At 47.6% G+C, this 16,467-nt stretch overlaps 2 protein-coding genes across 24 annotated transcripts in view; both read right to left on the reverse strand.

Annotated features, from left to right (window-relative positions):
• Positions 1 to 3,404: 3,404 nt before the first annotated feature.
• ANKRD60 (ankyrin repeat domain 60) lies at positions 3,405 to 13,038 on the reverse strand. The gene is made up of 4 exons (XM_005569684.4): positions 12,609 to 13,038; positions 7,908 to 8,038; positions 6,194 to 6,359; positions 3,405 to 3,715 (listed from the first exon to the last, which is right to left on the reverse strand). The coding sequence occupies exons 1-4, from the start codon at positions 13,036 to 13,038 to the stop codon at positions 3,405 to 3,407; spliced, it is 1,038 nt and encodes a 345-aa protein (XP_005569741.2).
• Positions 13,039 to 13,308: 270 nt separating this feature from the next.
• The window catches only part of LOC102139221 (serine/threonine-protein phosphatase 4 regulatory subunit 1-like), an 86,539-nt gene continuing 83,380 nt past the window's right edge, over positions 13,309 to 16,467 (reverse strand). For 22 of the 23 annotated variants that reach the window (XR_012419574.1, XR_012419578.1, XR_012419573.1 and 19 more), the window contains one exon: positions 13,309 to 16,263. Coding sequence is in view for 16 of the 23 variants with exons in the window: in XM_045363186.2 (XP_045219121.2) it covers positions 16,106 to 16,263 (158 nt within the window). In the remaining 7 variants the exon portion in view is untranslated. The remainder of the gene's footprint in view (positions 16,264 to 16,467) is intronic. The other variant, XR_012419577.1, reaches the window with a different exon arrangement.

Below are 16,467 nucleotides of genomic sequence, written 5' to 3' on the forward strand. Positions count from 1 at the left end.
AAACTGATGCTCTGAGAGGTGCCATTGCTTGGCCCGATGCCACACAACTTGTGGTGGAGGAAAATTCTAAACCGGATCTGCCAGACTGCAAGCCCAGGCCCCTCCCACTGCATCTCGGGGTCTCGCTAACAGGGCCTTGGGTCTTGAGGGCACAATCCACATTGGCAGTCTCCTTTCACCAATGCAAACCAGGTTGGGATGCTGGTGACGAGGCCCACGTGACGGATAAAGACCCTGAGGCTCTTGGGAGGTGACCATTTGGTCCAAGGTCACACAACTAGTAAGGAGGAGAGAAAGGGATAGAACCCTGGCCTGCAGTGCACTGAAAACAAGACAGTGCCGTTAAATCCCAGCAAAAGATGGCTACCTAACAAAACACTGCGCTCTGCTGATGTGTTTTTAAGAGGGAGATTGGTGAGGGTCAGGGTGGTGTCGAAGCCATACTAGCACAAAAAGGAAACTTTCTCCTTGTGGATACAGAAAGGACCGACAGCAATGTCAAAAGGGATTGCCTTTCCCACCCAGTGTTTCAGTGTCACTTAATACAGTGTCAGGGACCACCTGAAGTCCCCTGAGGCGCCACCAGTGAGATGCCCTCCCTGCTCTCTGGGAACCCCTGGGTTAGTGAATACGCTTCAGGCAAGGCAGTGCCCCAGGTCTGAGACTGAGTGAGGAGATGGTGGCAAGAGTCCAGCAGGCAGCTGAAGGCCCCGCAGAGTCATCTTTGGAGGGAAACCAGTAAGATGCAAGCCGAGATCTGTGCTGACCCCAAAGCCTCTGTCCCCACCTCTGCACAGGCAGCTCTTCCCCTCTCGTGACTGCAAGCCCAGCCCTACCTGGGGATGCCAGATGAGGCAAAGGAACTGGATGTCATGGCCTGACAGAGCAGAGATGTGCCTGACCACCATGCCAGACCACCTCCAGGGTCCAACAAAAATGTCTGAGATTGACCCCCTACACACTCAAACAAAACTTTGTTGTCTCCCAAAATGTGAAAAAAAAAAAAAAAAAAACTCTTCAAAATAAATGTGTAATGAAATATCTACAAAACGTAACGTTTCACCCAATGGCAACTCAATCCTCCTATGGCTCTGGACATATTTTATTTCATAAGTGATACAGGATGGAGCACTCCCCAGGACCTATGAGTGTTCAGATGACCCTACCACAGACTGAGCAAAATGTCACCACGAAGAGTTTGGGACCTGCCCAATGTCCGGCCAAGTGTTTAATTGAATTGGAGGTAGATGAAGATAGAGTGCCTGCCCCCAGAATTTTACATATAGAAGTCGGGCAGTTGGTTCTCCAAACAATGAAGGCGGCTGGGCAGAGCTCCTGGCAAATGCACGACTCTGAGTGATGCCACTTGTTAAATTAAAAGAGTGCCCGCGTCACCCCCCTAACACCTCATTAGCTAAATGGATTGCCCCATTGGGTTGGGGTTGCTTAATATCTGCCTGTTGACTTTGCAGAACGTCTGCCAAGAACAAGATCTCAGTTTTGACATAGCTGATGCGAGGTATTTTTTCCTCGGCTATTATTTGTCAAACAGAGTGCTGAGCTGGGTACAGCCACGTACACTGAGTGTAAAACCACATCATTAACACAGATCTTACTTGCTATGACAGCAGGAAATGCAGCCAGTTAATTTAAAAGCTGACTCCAGTTCTTGGGATGGAAGTGGGAAAGGGGGGCCAGGATACAGTGCCATTTCCCATTCCCAGGAAAACTGCAATGGTCACAAGACCATTGCCACACATTTTGATTCCAAAAGTTGCTTAGAAGGTAGGGCTTTAGAGAAACATGAATGGTCTGTGGAAGGTGGGAGAGTGGACCCCATACGCCACCCAGCAAGACCCGTGGCTACTCCCTCACTGTGGCGTCAGAGTTTTGGATTGTTCCAGAGAGACTTAGATTGATTCTACCACGTTTCTCCATGAAATGGAGTTTGACAATGAGAGGCAGTCACATGGGTGTGCCCCGCATCTTCTCACTCCTTTTGTAGCAGACCACATTCTTCAAAAATTCAAGCCAAATTTTAAAAATCAAGAGAGATCTGGCCAGGTGCGGTGGCTCATGCCTGTAAATCCAGCACTTTGGGAGGCTGAGGTGGGCAGATCATGAGGTCAGGAGTTCGAGACCAACCTGGCCAACATGGCGAAACCCCGTCTCTACTAAAAATACAAAAATCAGCCAGGCGTGGTGGCGGGTGCCTGCAATCTCAGCTACTCAGGAGGCTGAGGCAGGAGAATCGCTTGAACCTGGGAGGCGGAGGTTGCAGTGAGCCGAGATGGTACCACTGCACTCCAGCCTGGGCAATAGAGCAAGACTCTGTCTCCAAAAAAAAAAAAAAAAAAAAGTCAAGAGAGATCCTTTCAAAAAGCCAGATTTCCAGGTCTGGAGCTCTAGAAAGATCTAGCAGCCTCTGCCTTTCATCTCTGCAGGAATGGAGTCTCAGTGCCCTCTTCAGACAGCTGGCCCCATCCTTATCTTTCCTTCTTGTTTCCCACGCCCAGCTCACTCGTGCACTTGGCAGGCTGGGACCCTGTGGGAACACCAAGCACATCCTGCAGTGTGGTATAAGGTTTTGTAATGCAGAGACCTGAGAGTTGAGATAGACACTCCAAGGTGGTTTGCTCAAAGGAAAGAAGGAAGAGCTATCCCAGTGCTGGCAGGAAAAGGAGAACACTAGCAAGAGGAGATTGCATGGACCCCTGGGGATGAGACAAAGGAGAAGATGTGGCCAGCCTGATTCTCATCTTCTTTTACACTGTTTCCTCCCCATCTAGTGCCAATGTGTTACCTTTCAACAAAAGTAATAAGGCATCCCTTCTGGAGAATGTGTTTGGAGAGCCAAGCTCACCCAGCTTCCCTTCTGCCCCTGACTCAAGAAGCAGACCCCTCAACGATGGCTCAGGAAACCTGGAACATTAACTGTGGGAGCATTTAGTTCCACAGCTTTACAGACTGAAATTCACAGCCCACACCACACACGACCTCCTGACATTTGCTGGCACTTGTTTTGTACAATAACAATAGTGCTATTATCATTATTGTTATTACTCCTATTATGCCAGTGCATTAGACAGTCCCCAGAAGGGAGAGAAGGTAATTGGCTCCCATCACCCTAAGCAGCGCTATTGGGTACAATGTACAAATAGCTTAAAATTAAAGGCTGGCATCAGAGCCTGTTCAGTCTGTAATGGATTACCAAATGAGCACAGACTTACCTCCTGCCATCAACACCCTCCCGAAATCATTTGCAAACAGGACAGATAATTTCATATCTGATTCAGGTTAATTGCCCTGTTTTCCTGCCTCCCTGCTCACCAAGGACCCCCATGGGATTGAACTCTGCAAAGTTGCCCAAACCAGCTTCAACAGGCAAGCGTTCCCACTGGGAGCTAATGAGGGGTCATCATCGTCACCTTAGACCTAAACCCAGACTTGATCCTCTGCAAAGCATTCTTCATGACCAAGTCGTTAAGATCCCGTATCCCTGACTTCGCTATCTGGTGGAGGAGGAACATCTGCCGCTCACTCTGTGTGTGGTTCAGGCGGTGTGCAATGGAGATGGGGGTCTCCCCCTTGGCATCTTTGTCGTGGATGGAGGCCCCGTGCTGGAGCAGAAGGCTTATACAGTCTGACCGACCCATTGCTGCAGCCACATGCAGGGGTGTCCTGCCCAGGGGGGATCTGCTGAGGCAGCTGGCTCCTGTAAAATAAGAACATTGGCCAGAAGGAAGACATGCGGAAGGGGAACACAGGAGGGGTCCAGGGCTGTGAAGGGAGTGCTCCCCAGGGAGGTCCTGCTGCCTGGCCCAGCTCCAGCACTGCCCTGCCTCCAGTATGTTCCCCTGGCAGTAACCAGTGATTTTTCCAGAATGCCCATATCAAACTCCTGCTCAGATCCATCACTGCCATCCCGCCACCTGTGGGTTGATGTTCTAGGTCTTTCCCGCTCACTCTCACCATACTTTCCCATTACTATTCCAGCATTCCCTCCTGCCATACTCTCCTCCCCAACCCCACCACCAAGGCACCAATTATACCTACCTTCCACCTTCATCCCTTAAATACACCCTGCTCTGCCTCCTGCCCCAGGCCCGTTCACAACATTCTCATTTTATTCTGAGCTAACTCTGACCTTCCTTTAGGTTTCATTTCTTTCCTTGGGAAAATCTTCCTTAGTTCTCCCACCCCGTGAAATCTCCTGTATAAGCTCAATAGACACTCTACATCTTCACAACACTGTGTACACCATTGACTATGGAATTATTTGTAATAATCTACTGATTTCCCCTCATAAACTCCAGGAGGGCAGAAAACACACACATCTGGCTCGTTGCTGTTCTCATCCCGAGCACGTAGCTCAGTGCCTGCAGGAGACAGGCACTCGGGAAATGACGCGATGGGCAGCCTGACTCATGGACAGATTTCACTTCGATTAAATTCCTCACTGCCTCCTGCAGATGGATGGGCTAACGACAGGTGTCCAATATGGAATTGTTGAATTGAATCAAATTCTGGATAACAAATATCATGACACAGAAAACAAGGCAATTCAATTAAATTCAGCTGACATTTCGGTAGCCAGTTTTTATGAGCTCCGGCTGGTTGGTGAGGTAAAGTTTTAAATAGGCTCTTAGAACACCAGTGTCGACCATGACACCTCCCCCCAGCAGCTGTCTGCAGAGGACAGAAGACTTCGCAAAGCTGGCTGTAATTTTTTAACTGGTGCCTTCAAATACATCACAGTTCCATCAGAGTGAAAATGACTTTTTATGAGCTTAAGGGACTGCTGGGCTGTGCAAAGCTCATATTTCATTTTACAACAAGCAAAGAGCAGACAGGCAGTGAAGGAAGGAAGGAGAATATTGTTTAGGTAACCTTTACCCATCACAGAGGTTTATACCCCCGATGCATGGCCCAATCATCCGGCCCAGGAAATCCAAGATGTTTTCCACCTTGCTCGGTGTAAGTGGGAAAAATAGCAATGACTGAGCTGAGAGGCTGGAGCCAAGGCTGTGGGTAGGAAAGAAGCTGTTGTCTAATTTGGAGGCAAGCTGATACGGGAGACCCTTGGGAAAGGCCCCTCCTGAGCCCAAACCATTGACCAAACACCACATAACATGTTCTCCCTTTTTCCAAGGAAGCTGGTGGTCTGAGCTGTTACAGCTGTTCTCCATTGTTCTTGAGTGGTCTGCATCTCCATCAGTGGGCATCTTTTCCCAAAAATATCCCACATCCAGGGAGGATAGAGTGTACACCTATGGAATGTTGTGTAAAGCTCTTTAATTTGAAGACAATGTTGTCTTAGGCTTCTGTTTCTATCTATCAAGAGAGCCGGAGAGAGAGAGAGAGAGAGAGAGAGAGAGAGAGAGAGAGAGGAAGGAGGCCCTTAAGTGGAGGTGGGGTGAAAAGAGAGTTCAGCATTAATGTCTTGTGAGAAAATAATAACGAGGCTTGGAGAAGGAAGAGTGGTGATCCTGCCATCCACCACAGAGCTGTGCTGGCTGGAGGGTAGACTATTTTGGGGTTTTTTTCTAGTTTTTTTTTTTTTTTTTTTTTTTGGTGTGTGTGTTTTTGTTGTATTCTCCTGTCTCAGCCTCCCCAGTAGCTGGGACTACAGGTACATGCCACCACACCCATCTAATTTTTGTATTTTTAGCAGAGATGGGTTTCGCCATGTTGGCCAGGCTGGTTGTGAACTCCTGACCTCATGTGATCTGCCTACCTTGGCCTTCCAAAATGCTGAGATTACAGGTGTGAGCCACCGTGCCTGGCCAGAGGTTAGACCATTTTGGACCGTTGCAGCATCCTAATTTCATGCGAGGCTGGAAATCACGCAGACAGCATGGGAATATTCCCAGCAATATGTCTGGTTGGAAACGAACCAGGAATCCTTTGTAGCTGCCCCCTGTGTCTTGGGTCCTGAAATTTCTGCCTCACTGAACCAGAAAGAATCTTCTTGAGACCTGGTGAAGAGAAGGAGGGCAGCCTCTGACTGGCGTACCCTAAGACACTTGCCTAGACAGGGAGTGAGTGGTCCCATGGGGACCCTGATTGGTGGCTGACAAGACACAGGTCCAGGAAACCACTGCTGGAAGGACCTGGAACACAAGACACTCTGTCCTTTCTACCTGCAAAAAATCCCAACTCATGAATATAGGAAGCTTTCTACCAGAATTACCGTGTTCTAGAAGGTACTGCACAGCATCAGAGTGACCTCTGTGTGAGGCCACATACAACGCCACAAATGCCCTCTGAGACGTCCACTGCTTCCACTTCTCACCCTCAAAATGTTCTGAATTGGCAGTTCGGTAGAAGGAATCTTCAGTAAGCCCGAGACAAGATAGCTGGGCAAGATAAGAGGAGTCTGAGTTATTCTCAAAAGCGTGGCTACATTCTGTTGGATGGCTGATGGGGCATGCTCAGGGGAAGGCCTGCTTGAATGCCAAACTCAGGCTCCTCATGGGAAAAGAGAGGTGGAAAACCTCCAAGAAAAGCTGAGAAACACCCAGGATAGGATGGGGAGGCCATAATTTAATGCCTTATATATGTTCAGGAAATACGAATTCGCCATCAGTCAGGCTCGGAACGCAGGAAGGTCTTCCTGTCGATGTTTTGAAGAGAGAAAATAGCTTTTCCGGGTGTCCACAGGAAGGTGGTTGAAGCCACTGAGGAAGAAAACAGCCAATACAAATGGCCTCCCAGAGGGTGACAGGCATCTCTTGGAGACCAGCTCTGGCCTTCCCATCTATTTGTGTGCCCATTGTCTCCGTTAGGTTTCAGAGCAAGCTGAACACGCACAGGTGAACAGTCCAGTCATGTAACCGGCTCGTGGTGAATTAAGTCTTTGAGCCTGGGAGGAAGGCTACGGGTTCCCCCAGCAAGGATACTCTGCCCTGATGTGGGAGTCAGGACTGGGGCGGTGGGAGGAGCAGAATCGAGATGAGGATGATGGCAATTCTGACAACCTCAGACGGCAGGGAGGTGACCCCTGCAGCCAGAGCAAGAGTCAGAAAACCAAGCATGGACCACACTGCTGGTGACAAAGGGGAGGGAGACAGAAGGGGCAGAGGAGCGTGCAGAGGAGAAGCGGGAGGGATTGGGAGGAGGTGTGTCAGGCCTGGGTGCCCCTTCCTGCCCACCCTCCCTGCCAAGGCTGCCTCCTGCTGCACCTGCCCCGAGCCCACCCACTCTTCCGAGAATGCCAATCCTAGCCCCTGCTACACCCAGCCTTCCCTGACCCCTTTCTCGGCAAAGAAACTCTGTCTCCTCTTCTCCAGGAGCATATAGCTTTCCATCCGAATTTCTTTTCTAGAAAGAATAGAGCATTGCCCCTCGTGTCGCAGCAATTCATATTCCCTGTTGGGTATACATCTGGTTTCTGTCCTCCTGCCCCCCACTGCCCACCCCTAGAGCCCAGCTGAGAGGCCAGCAGGAGCCCTGGAGGACAGAGCGCCCACTGCTCGCCCCAGGAACAAGGGACCTCCCGCCGCCCCGGAACCAGGCAGCACCTGACGGAGGCCTGTACCACAGCCCCGAGCTCTGAGCTGTGCATTTCCCAGTTATCTGGAGTTCTCCTCTCAGTGTTAAATTAGATTTCCGACCTTATCACTCATACACATGAATAGAAACGTGCTGCCTCGACTCCTTTGTGGGGCGGGGCAGGGCAGTAAGTGGGTTATAAATCACAAATTGATAAACCCAGCAAAATGGTAAACCCAAGGAGTGAAGGCAAACCCTCGGTGCAGTATTTCGTAATTATGACACGGCTCATCGTTCTCTCTTCCCTGCTCTGAAACTGTTACTCAGATATCCATATTAAAGACCAATTTTTCCCCCACAATTTACGGTTGCTTCGTAACGTATAATATCCATTTAAAGAAGCATGAAAACACCTTGCTGGGATCCCCTTCCGCAGCCGCCAAAACAAGTTCTGTCCATCCGTCATGACGCCAGATACATAATGAAATAATCCCTCCAGGAACAACATCATGGAACTTCAGGGTAGTGTCATCCATCAAAACTCCTGCAGGGAATCATTTTTTTTCTTTTAAAAAATTGCGTATTAAAGATAAACTACTACATTGGTTAAGTTAAGAGATTATCTGACCTTGAGTGCCACAAAGATAATTTTAGAAATATCGAATACGAATCTCATTTGATGGTGCCGCGTGGGTCTGTCTGTTGTTGGTAATGCTTTTTAGAAAATTAATTTGGTTCAGCTCAGATGGAAGCCGAACAAAATCACAATGCCAACAATTTATAAAATTCTGTAATTATAACTTGTCCTATTGTGAAAAGGCACATGAGTCAGTAAAATCATTTTATGAGGCAAACTCTACAAATAGAACGACTTAAACTTGAAGTAACCAGTCATTAGACACACGGCACAATGTGGTTAAACAAGTCATATAGGGTAAACCAAAATACTCTCTTGGATAATGTCATTACTTGGCTAAAGAGGTGACAATGCAAAAAATTGTTGGACCTTTCAAATTGAAGCCTGGGAGGGATTTTTCCGCCTTGGCACTGCTGACAGTTTAGACTGGGTAACTCCTTGTGGTAGGGGCCCCTCCTCATTGTCAGGTGTTCACAGCTTCCCGGCCTCTACTCACTAGATGCTAGCAGCATGTTCGCCAAATCAAGGCAATCAAAAATGTCTCCAGGCTCGGTACAGTGGCTCGCACCTGTCATCTCAGTACTTTGGGATGCCGAGGTGGGCAGATCGCCTGAGCCCAGGAGTTCGAGACCAGCCTGGGCAACATGGCAAAAACCCATCTCTACAAAAAATACAAACATTTTCTGGGCCTGATGGCTCGTACCTGTGGTCTCAGCTACTCAGGAGGCTGAGGTGGGAGGATCACCTGAGCAGAGTTGCAGTGAGCCAAGATTGCACCACTGCATTCCAGCCTGGGCAATAGAGTGAAACCCTGTCTCAAAAAAAAAAAAAAAAAAAAAAAAGTCTCCAGATATTGCCAAATGGACTCTGGGGGACAAAACCTCCCCAGCTGAGAGCTGATGTGATGTAAGGAGCTAATGCTGACATCCACCCCAGTTTGGACTTGGAGTACCAGAGCCCCTTTGGCCTCATGCTTTCTTTATAAGCAATGCCATCAACATCGAGTCCCAGCTCTGCCCAGGTGAGACGGTCTACATTCCAAGTCAGTGGGATTCATGAGTTTTCTGGTTTTATGATTGACTGCTTTGTGCTTGTATACTAGGTACTTAGTGATTACTTGGTGCCCAGACTGAGTACCTATATTCTTTCATCCTTAGGACAGCTCTCCAAGGTAGGTTTGTTATGTCCATCTGCTGATGAGCAAACGGAGGCTCACACAGCCTTTAAGTAAACAGCCACCCCAGTGCTGACTCCCTCCGGGGCCACTGGCTTCCCACTTTTGGCTCTATGAGCACCAATTTGCTACCAGAAACTCAGGATGGTAGATGTCAACAGGCAATAGTGATCAGCAAATCTGTACATTAGTGTCCTATTTGTGGTTCAGACACAGAGGATAACCGGTAATTAGTCTAAGTAAGACAACTTGACTCCCTACAACTTTGAAAATATTGAGTAAAGCTGTGTTTTGCTGAGACGTGCAAGAGTACAACTCCCACATGCTGAACAACCCCTATAGAGATCGGAGTACATCCTCTTTTTATAAACAGGCAGCCACTGCCTTGGACTTAGACAAATACTAATTATCACCAGCTAAATAAATTATCAAAGTTGACGACAGACGTGTAAGGGCAACCCTGGCCCATGGATGTGCTCACCCCTTTTAGATTTGTGTATCTCAAGGTTTTCACACATGATCTCATTTGATCTCCCCCCGCCCCAAATTTTGAGGTGGGTAGGAGAGGCCTCAGAGGATTATTTATAGGCAGTAGCCCAAATTTCTTCTAATAATGAGTAGCACTTTCTGTCTTTCTTGTTTACCACCCACGGCAAGTACTGCAACGGCAGAGAGAGGTCGAGCTTCTAACAGTTGCTAAGTGCCTGTTGAGTGATAGCACTGTGACATCAGTGTTAAGTCACCCCCTCTCTCTCGCTCCCTCTTAGCTTTCTTGAATTAATAGCTCAGCACAGCTCATCAGCGAAAATAAATGAACAGAAGGGGTGCCAGGCATTTGTAGTTGAGGATACATAATTTTCAAATTACTTGTTTGGGAACTCTTACTAAGTCCTTCAACAACTCTCCTCACTTTTAATATGTTAAATACAGACTAGGCTGGAAACACATTTCTTTCCAAATAAGACCTCAAAAATGCCCAAGAGCATCTTCCAAATACTCCTATAGGAAAATAATATGTCATGAAAAATGCTTAACCTATTTTAAAGAGAGCAAAGGAAGGTATTTTGGCCTTCACTGTGCATTTTGAGTTTCCTGAGTCATTTCTGTCCATAGGGGGAAACAGCTCTTGAGAATTCTAGAGCTGGTGGCTCTGTGTTATAGATTAGGAAACTGAGCCCAGAAGGGCAGTGTCTGGCAGCACCAAGCCCGTGGAGGCAGGCTGCTTTCAGATCTGTCTGTCTCCATCGTTCCCCAGCCCCTGCAGTACAGCTGCAGTCTCTCTGCAATATCAGCTGTTCACATTCTCTGTGCAGCAGCTCAGAGATTTTTTCTATATCTTCATTTTCTTGAAGTGTGTTGTGTTGATTTCAACCAGGTGGGGAGATGATGGAGCCAGGGACTTTGATCCTGTTCTCATATCCTAAATATTGTAGGGAATCGGGATAGGGAAAGCCACGCCTTCAGGTCAGGGAAGGAGACTGATGGAAAGAGAGATGGGCTCTAGGGTGCCTGGCCTCCGCTGGGTATCTACCACATGAAACTTGTCTGGAGCGGGGCCCTTGGGGTCCTAATTCAGTCACAGGGAACTTTCGGCTCTGGGTTCTGATTCCGGCTGGGCTAGCTTTGAGCTCCCAACGTGAACAAGGACACGGCATGGAATTTGGGGTTCTGATATGTACTAGGTTAGTTCCAGTATTCAGGTTCAAACGTGGATAGCAGCATTTGCTTTGAGACTCACGTTCCTGTGAGGGCAGTTGACTCTGGATTTGGGCTCTGATTAAAGTAAGGTTTGCTGTCTGTTTGGGGGTCCTGATGTGAAAAAGTCTGTTCTGGGATTCGGAGTCCTCATATGGGCAGGACTTGTTTTGGGATGTGGGGATCTGATGTAGCCCCGAGTAGTGTAGCATTTGGAGGGTAGGAATAGAGCACATCTGCCCTGAGATTTGGGGGTCTTCATGGTGATAAAATCTGCTCCAAAATTTGGGCTCCTGCTATATGAAGTGTTTGGTCTGGAATTTGGGGTTCTGGTATAAATAAGGTTGGCTGAAGGATTTGGGTTACACATACAAGAAACGTTTGCTTTGAGTTTTGGGGTACTCATGGAGGCAAGGTTTGGTTTGAACCTTGACTTCCTGATATGGACATGGCTGGCTTCAACCTTGGAGTGCTGATGTAGACATGGCTTCATGTCTGGGGGTGAATTCAGATGTGGGTGGGTTTGACTTGAGCTTTGGGATCCTGTTGTGGACAGAGTTTGTTTTATTCTTTGGAACCCTCATGAAGACACTTTGAGGGGATTTGGGTTCTGGTATGGTCATGGTGAGCTCAGCTTTGACCTCTTTGCCTGGACACGGTTGTTGGAGGATCTGGAGTTCTGAGTTATGGTTAGCCTGGAGATTAGGGGTTCAGTCTTGGGCTGGTTTGTTGATTTTGGGGTCCTGAGATGGACAGGGTTTGTTTTGATTTGGCGTCCTTGCAAGACAAAAGTGGCTGGAAAATCTGGGGTTCTGAGGTAGCCATGGGTAGCCTGGAGATTTGGGGTTCAGTTGGGCATGGTTGCTTTGGATTTTGGGGTCCTGAAGTGGTTAAGGTTTGTTCAAGCCCTGGCATCCTGGGGTGGATGTGGTAGCTGGAGGATCTGGGGTTCTGAGGTAGTCACGGTTAGCCTGGAGATTTGGGGTCTGGTGTTAGGCAATTTCGTTCTGGGTTTGTGGGTCCTGAGGTCAGCAGGGTTTGTTTCAGGTTTGGCATGCTTGCGTGGACATGGTTGGCTAGAGGATTTGGGGTTCTGATGTTCTCAAGACCGGCATGGCGGAGGACTTGAGGTTTGCTTTGAGTGTGGGGTACTGACATGGGCAGGCTTGCCCTGGGTTTGGGGGTCCTGCTGAGGACAGGTTTTGTTTCAGACAAGTCTAATTGGCTTTGGGACCTGTGTTCCTTATGAAGACATAGGGAGCCTGAGGGTCTGGATTCTGGGGGGTCCTGGCTTGGACACGATTTGCTCAGGGTTGGCAGATGCAGCCCAATCCAGGCAGGACCTGCTTGTGGATTCGGGTCATGTGGACAAGGTTTGCCTTGATTGGGAGTCCAATTTGAATCCCGTGTGTTTGAGATTGGGAAGTCCCTCTGCGGCCAGGACCCCAAGTGGCCCTTCCATCTGGGTTTCAGGGTGGCTGGGTTTCAGGGGTTTCCTTTGCCATCTGGGGTTTCTCACGTAAGCAAGCTTCCCTTTGGGAATCCAGCTTCAGAAGTGGCCAGGGTGCCCTTACATGTGGCCAGGGAAGGGGTCAGGGCAGGAGCCACCTTCGTCGAGGTATTGGAGCCGCTGGAGGTTGAAGGGGATGCCGACCATCAGGTCCAGTTCCTCTTTGAGCTCCCGCACGGTCATGTCGCCGCGGCAATTTGCCACGCGGAATATCTCCCCCGTCTCCTCCAGCCGCACCCGCAGGAAGAAGACGTCAGGGGCCAAGTCGGGCAACGCGCTCGCGGCCTTCGGGTCACCGACGAGCTGCTGGCTCCGGCCGCGGGAACAGGCCCGGGACTGCGCTGGGAGGGGCCGCGAGCCCGCCGGGCCTGCCCTGGACCCGCCGCGCCCCTGCGGTCCGGCCCGCATACCGCCCCTGCGTCCCGCATTGGGGTGCAAGCGAGGGGCACCCCCCAGCGGCCCCGCCGCCCGCGCTCCGCCCGCCCCCGCCGCCGCCCGCCGCATGGTCCAGTCGCGGCCGCGCGTCATCCGCGGCTCAAGTGAGGCGGCCGCGCGTCATCACCGCCCCCGCCGGGCCCGTGCGCCCCCCGCCCCACTGTGACGCCCAGGCCCTGCCGTGCCCGCCCCCTCCAGACGCACGGCGAGGCCTCTCCCTGCCCGCCGCCCGAGCCCCCAGGGAGACCGACGGGCGGGCGGCGCCCAAGGGTCCCGGAGTCCTTTCCCGCTCCGCGATGAACAGACGCGGTTTCACGTGGCCGCGGGAGACGATTCTTAAATAATGGAACAGGACGTAGGCCCTTCCCGAAACAACAGGGAGATTTATTGATAAATACAGAGACATCGCCGGGCGGCCACGCTCTGACGACCCAGTCCCGAGCTCAGGCCCGGTCCCCACCTCCTCGAAGCCTCCAGGCTGCTGTTAACGACTGTTCTTTTCACCAGGCGAATGAAAGGGGGCATTCTTACTGCTGTTAGGAAACGGTTACCACTTCTCCGTGTCTGTTTAAAATAGGATCTTTGCAGAAATTGGGATAAATCACCTGGAGGAATTACCCATGAACAAGGCTCCAAATCACCATTGCATGCATGGCCTGCAGAGTTTTAAAGTGCAGACTTCCGTTATAAAAACACTTCTAGTATGAATGAATAAAAAAACAAAAAACAAACATTTCATAAACCCTGCAGCAGATCTGGTCCCGACTTGGGGGGGTGAATCCCAGAAATGGGAGACAGCCTTCCATGGAAACTTGCAAAACTGCATCAAAATCTATCAATTCTGAAAATGCTCTTGAATTACTGGCGGGAGAAAGATGCTGATAAACACACTTAAGTGGAGAAACGTCCCCTTGACAAAGGCTGGGCTGGCTCTATGAAGACACCTTTGGAGTGAGCTCTGCCTGGGAGAAACCCATCTGTGCTTTTCCATTTATTCACCGGAGATGAGGCTGAGTGTTCAAGTAAACAGGAAGCCTACCTGTGGTGGTCAAATTACAAACACTCAACATCACACCCATGAATAATTAGAAAATACAAGCGCTGAAGTGATGGGGGCGGGAGCTAGGAGGGCAAGGTGAAACAGAACAATCTTGGAAAAATCTCGGTTGTTGCAAAAAAAGAATAAAATGTAAGCTTAAAAATTATTTTTACAGAGAAATTACAGCCATAAAAAATATCTCTGCATTGGAAAGGCAAATTATAGAAAAATGTTAACACATAAACTGAAATTGTAAAGGTTAGATTATTTACCAGAGTCTCTACAATCTATCCAAGCATGTTGTGATTCAGCATGCAAATTATACACATCACAACACAAACTGAAGCTCATTTTTTTCCTTAATGGAAAATTAAGCTCTGAATAGAATACAAGATTCCAGTTGAATAATTCTACTTGCTGCTAGATCAACAGATTTTAAAAAAACAATCTCAATTTGTAGGCAATAAAAAATAAAATAAAAATTGCCAGTTACCAAAGCAAAACAATATCTCCATTTACTTTAGGCAAGTATTAAACACACGACGGATTGACCGATTTTTGTTTTAAATATGTAGCTTCCGATTTATTAACTCACTTTTTGCTGATGCTGCCTAAATGCTACCCTGGGGTATAATTTGCAGCTTTCACATATGTACTTTATTATTATTTTGGCGTGGTATATATACTCCTATCTTTCTTTTAAAAGAATCAGTTAAATGGAATTTGGAGGTGGGAGTAACATCCTATATACCAGAAAATTCAATAACATAGCTTCAAAATTTCATTAAAAAATAAAGACAAGACAAACAAGAAAAAGATCAAAGGGCAGAATAGAAAGCTTACAAGCCCTTAGCAGAGCTAGCTCTTGAACCCCAAATGAGCTGTTTCCTCCTTCCTTCTTTATCCTACCTTTGAGAACATAAAAATAGAAACAAGAAAAATGACATGTGCATACATGTATGTAAAATTTGTTCAAATGGTTAGAAAACCTTAATTTAAAAAACCTGGTTAAATTCTAGAGCAGATTTCTCAGTCTAAATTTGAAACGCATGAAATCTAAGTGATGTGTACTTATGTCAATTTAAAGAGTATATAATTTGACCCCCAAAGTCACAGGTGCGTAGAACTTGTGGGCAGGTTCTGATCAGAACTGGGTTTTCCTTTTTTTTGGTTAAGATTCTAAAGCATTAGATATAAAGTCAATATTCCATGCATCTCAGTTATCAATTTACCTCCCAAGTTTTTAAACATTTAACATATCCATATAAAAATGGAAAAACCTCAGTTGTCCACTTCCCTCTCAAGTTCTTAAACATATGAGAGCATATCCATATAAAAATGAAAAATCTTTCAGCTTTATGCCTCTATCAAAGGCCAACACATATCTTCATGGAAACAGTTCCTGTCAGGCGGGGAGGAGTGAGTGCCTGAAGAATGTTCCAAGTAGTTTATGACCAAGGCACAATATTAGAAAGACTGCCATCAATCATTCTTTAGATTTCTTTATCACATTTTTCAAAAGTAAACAAACTGAACTATATTTGTAGCAACTCAAAGTGGAGCATAGATTTAAATGATGTATTTGTTCAGCTCACTGATAGGGGGCAAATTCTACATTTATATATTTTCTTCCTGTCAAGAGTTATTTACATATGTACAGTATTTCAGTTAAAAATAAAACATACCAGCAGAAACTATATTTTATAGGAAATCATAAGGGAAGGAAATATGCAGGTCTATTAAAGACTTAAGAGCTTCTAATAAACTACTTGGCAAGGGTTGGGGGGACTTCAGATCATACAGTCTGCCATGGAGAAAATAACTTGCTGGCAGGCAGCCTGGTGGTTCAGAGGCTCCAGTGCCCAGTTAGCTACATGGTCTGCAATCTTTCCACAGACTTCCTGATCAGGCTTGATCAGGATGGCCCAGCCATCCAGAAAAAGCCCCCATCAGGTTCAGTGCCTTCGGGGTACAGATGGAAAAGGTGCCAGTCAGAGTACACAGTATGAAAGGCTCCAGAATCTCCCCCAGCTGGTATAATACAATCAGCTCCCCTTCAAGTTACTTTAAGCCACATGTGCCAAGCATGAAACAATCAGATTGCAACTCATCACGGAGTAGTTAATTCTGTTTTTCTAGTACAGCAGTGTCTATGATATTCCGCCGCTTTGGTTCTAGGGCTGCAAAGAAGGAAACATCTTGGTCCCGGTCTGACTGCAATGCTAAGATGGTCTCTTCAATGACTTCAAGATGAGGGTTACCGGCATTTCTAAAATACGCTAAAGAGAGAAACCATGAGTCTGAATTAGGTATGCCATGAACAGTGTTCAAAACACACGTGGTTTTGTTTTTTGTTAGCCACATGTCGGGACAATAAATCATTTTTCACAGAACAAACACAGATATAAGTCCTTTCAAATGATAAAATGCCTTAATCAAAGAGTATTTCTAAAATGTTAAAGATGGACTCCTAACAGTTATGT

This window comes from Macaca fascicularis, chromosome 10 (assembly GCF_037993035.2).
Source record: "Macaca fascicularis isolate 582-1 chromosome 10, T2T-MFA8v1.1".
Lineage (NCBI taxonomy): Eukaryota > Metazoa > Chordata > Mammalia > Primates > Cercopithecidae > Macaca > Macaca fascicularis.

What these genes read in the sequence shown, in the direction of transcription:
- ANKRD60 (XM_005569684.4), bottom strand. Translation starts at nt 13,038, where the DNA reads ATGACGCGCGGCCGCGACTGGACCATGCGGCGGGCGGCGGCGGGGGCG. An exon ending in CGGAAGGGGATCCCAGCAAG is followed by an intron (nt 6,360 to 7,907) that starts GTGTTTTCATGC and finishes TATCTTGCCCAG; the next exon opens with CTATCTTGTCTCGGGCTTAC. An exon ending in GCAGTACCTTCTAGAACACG is followed by an intron (nt 3,716 to 6,193) that starts GTAATTCTGGTA and finishes CTTATTTTACAG; the next exon opens with GAGCCAGCTGCCTCAGCAGA.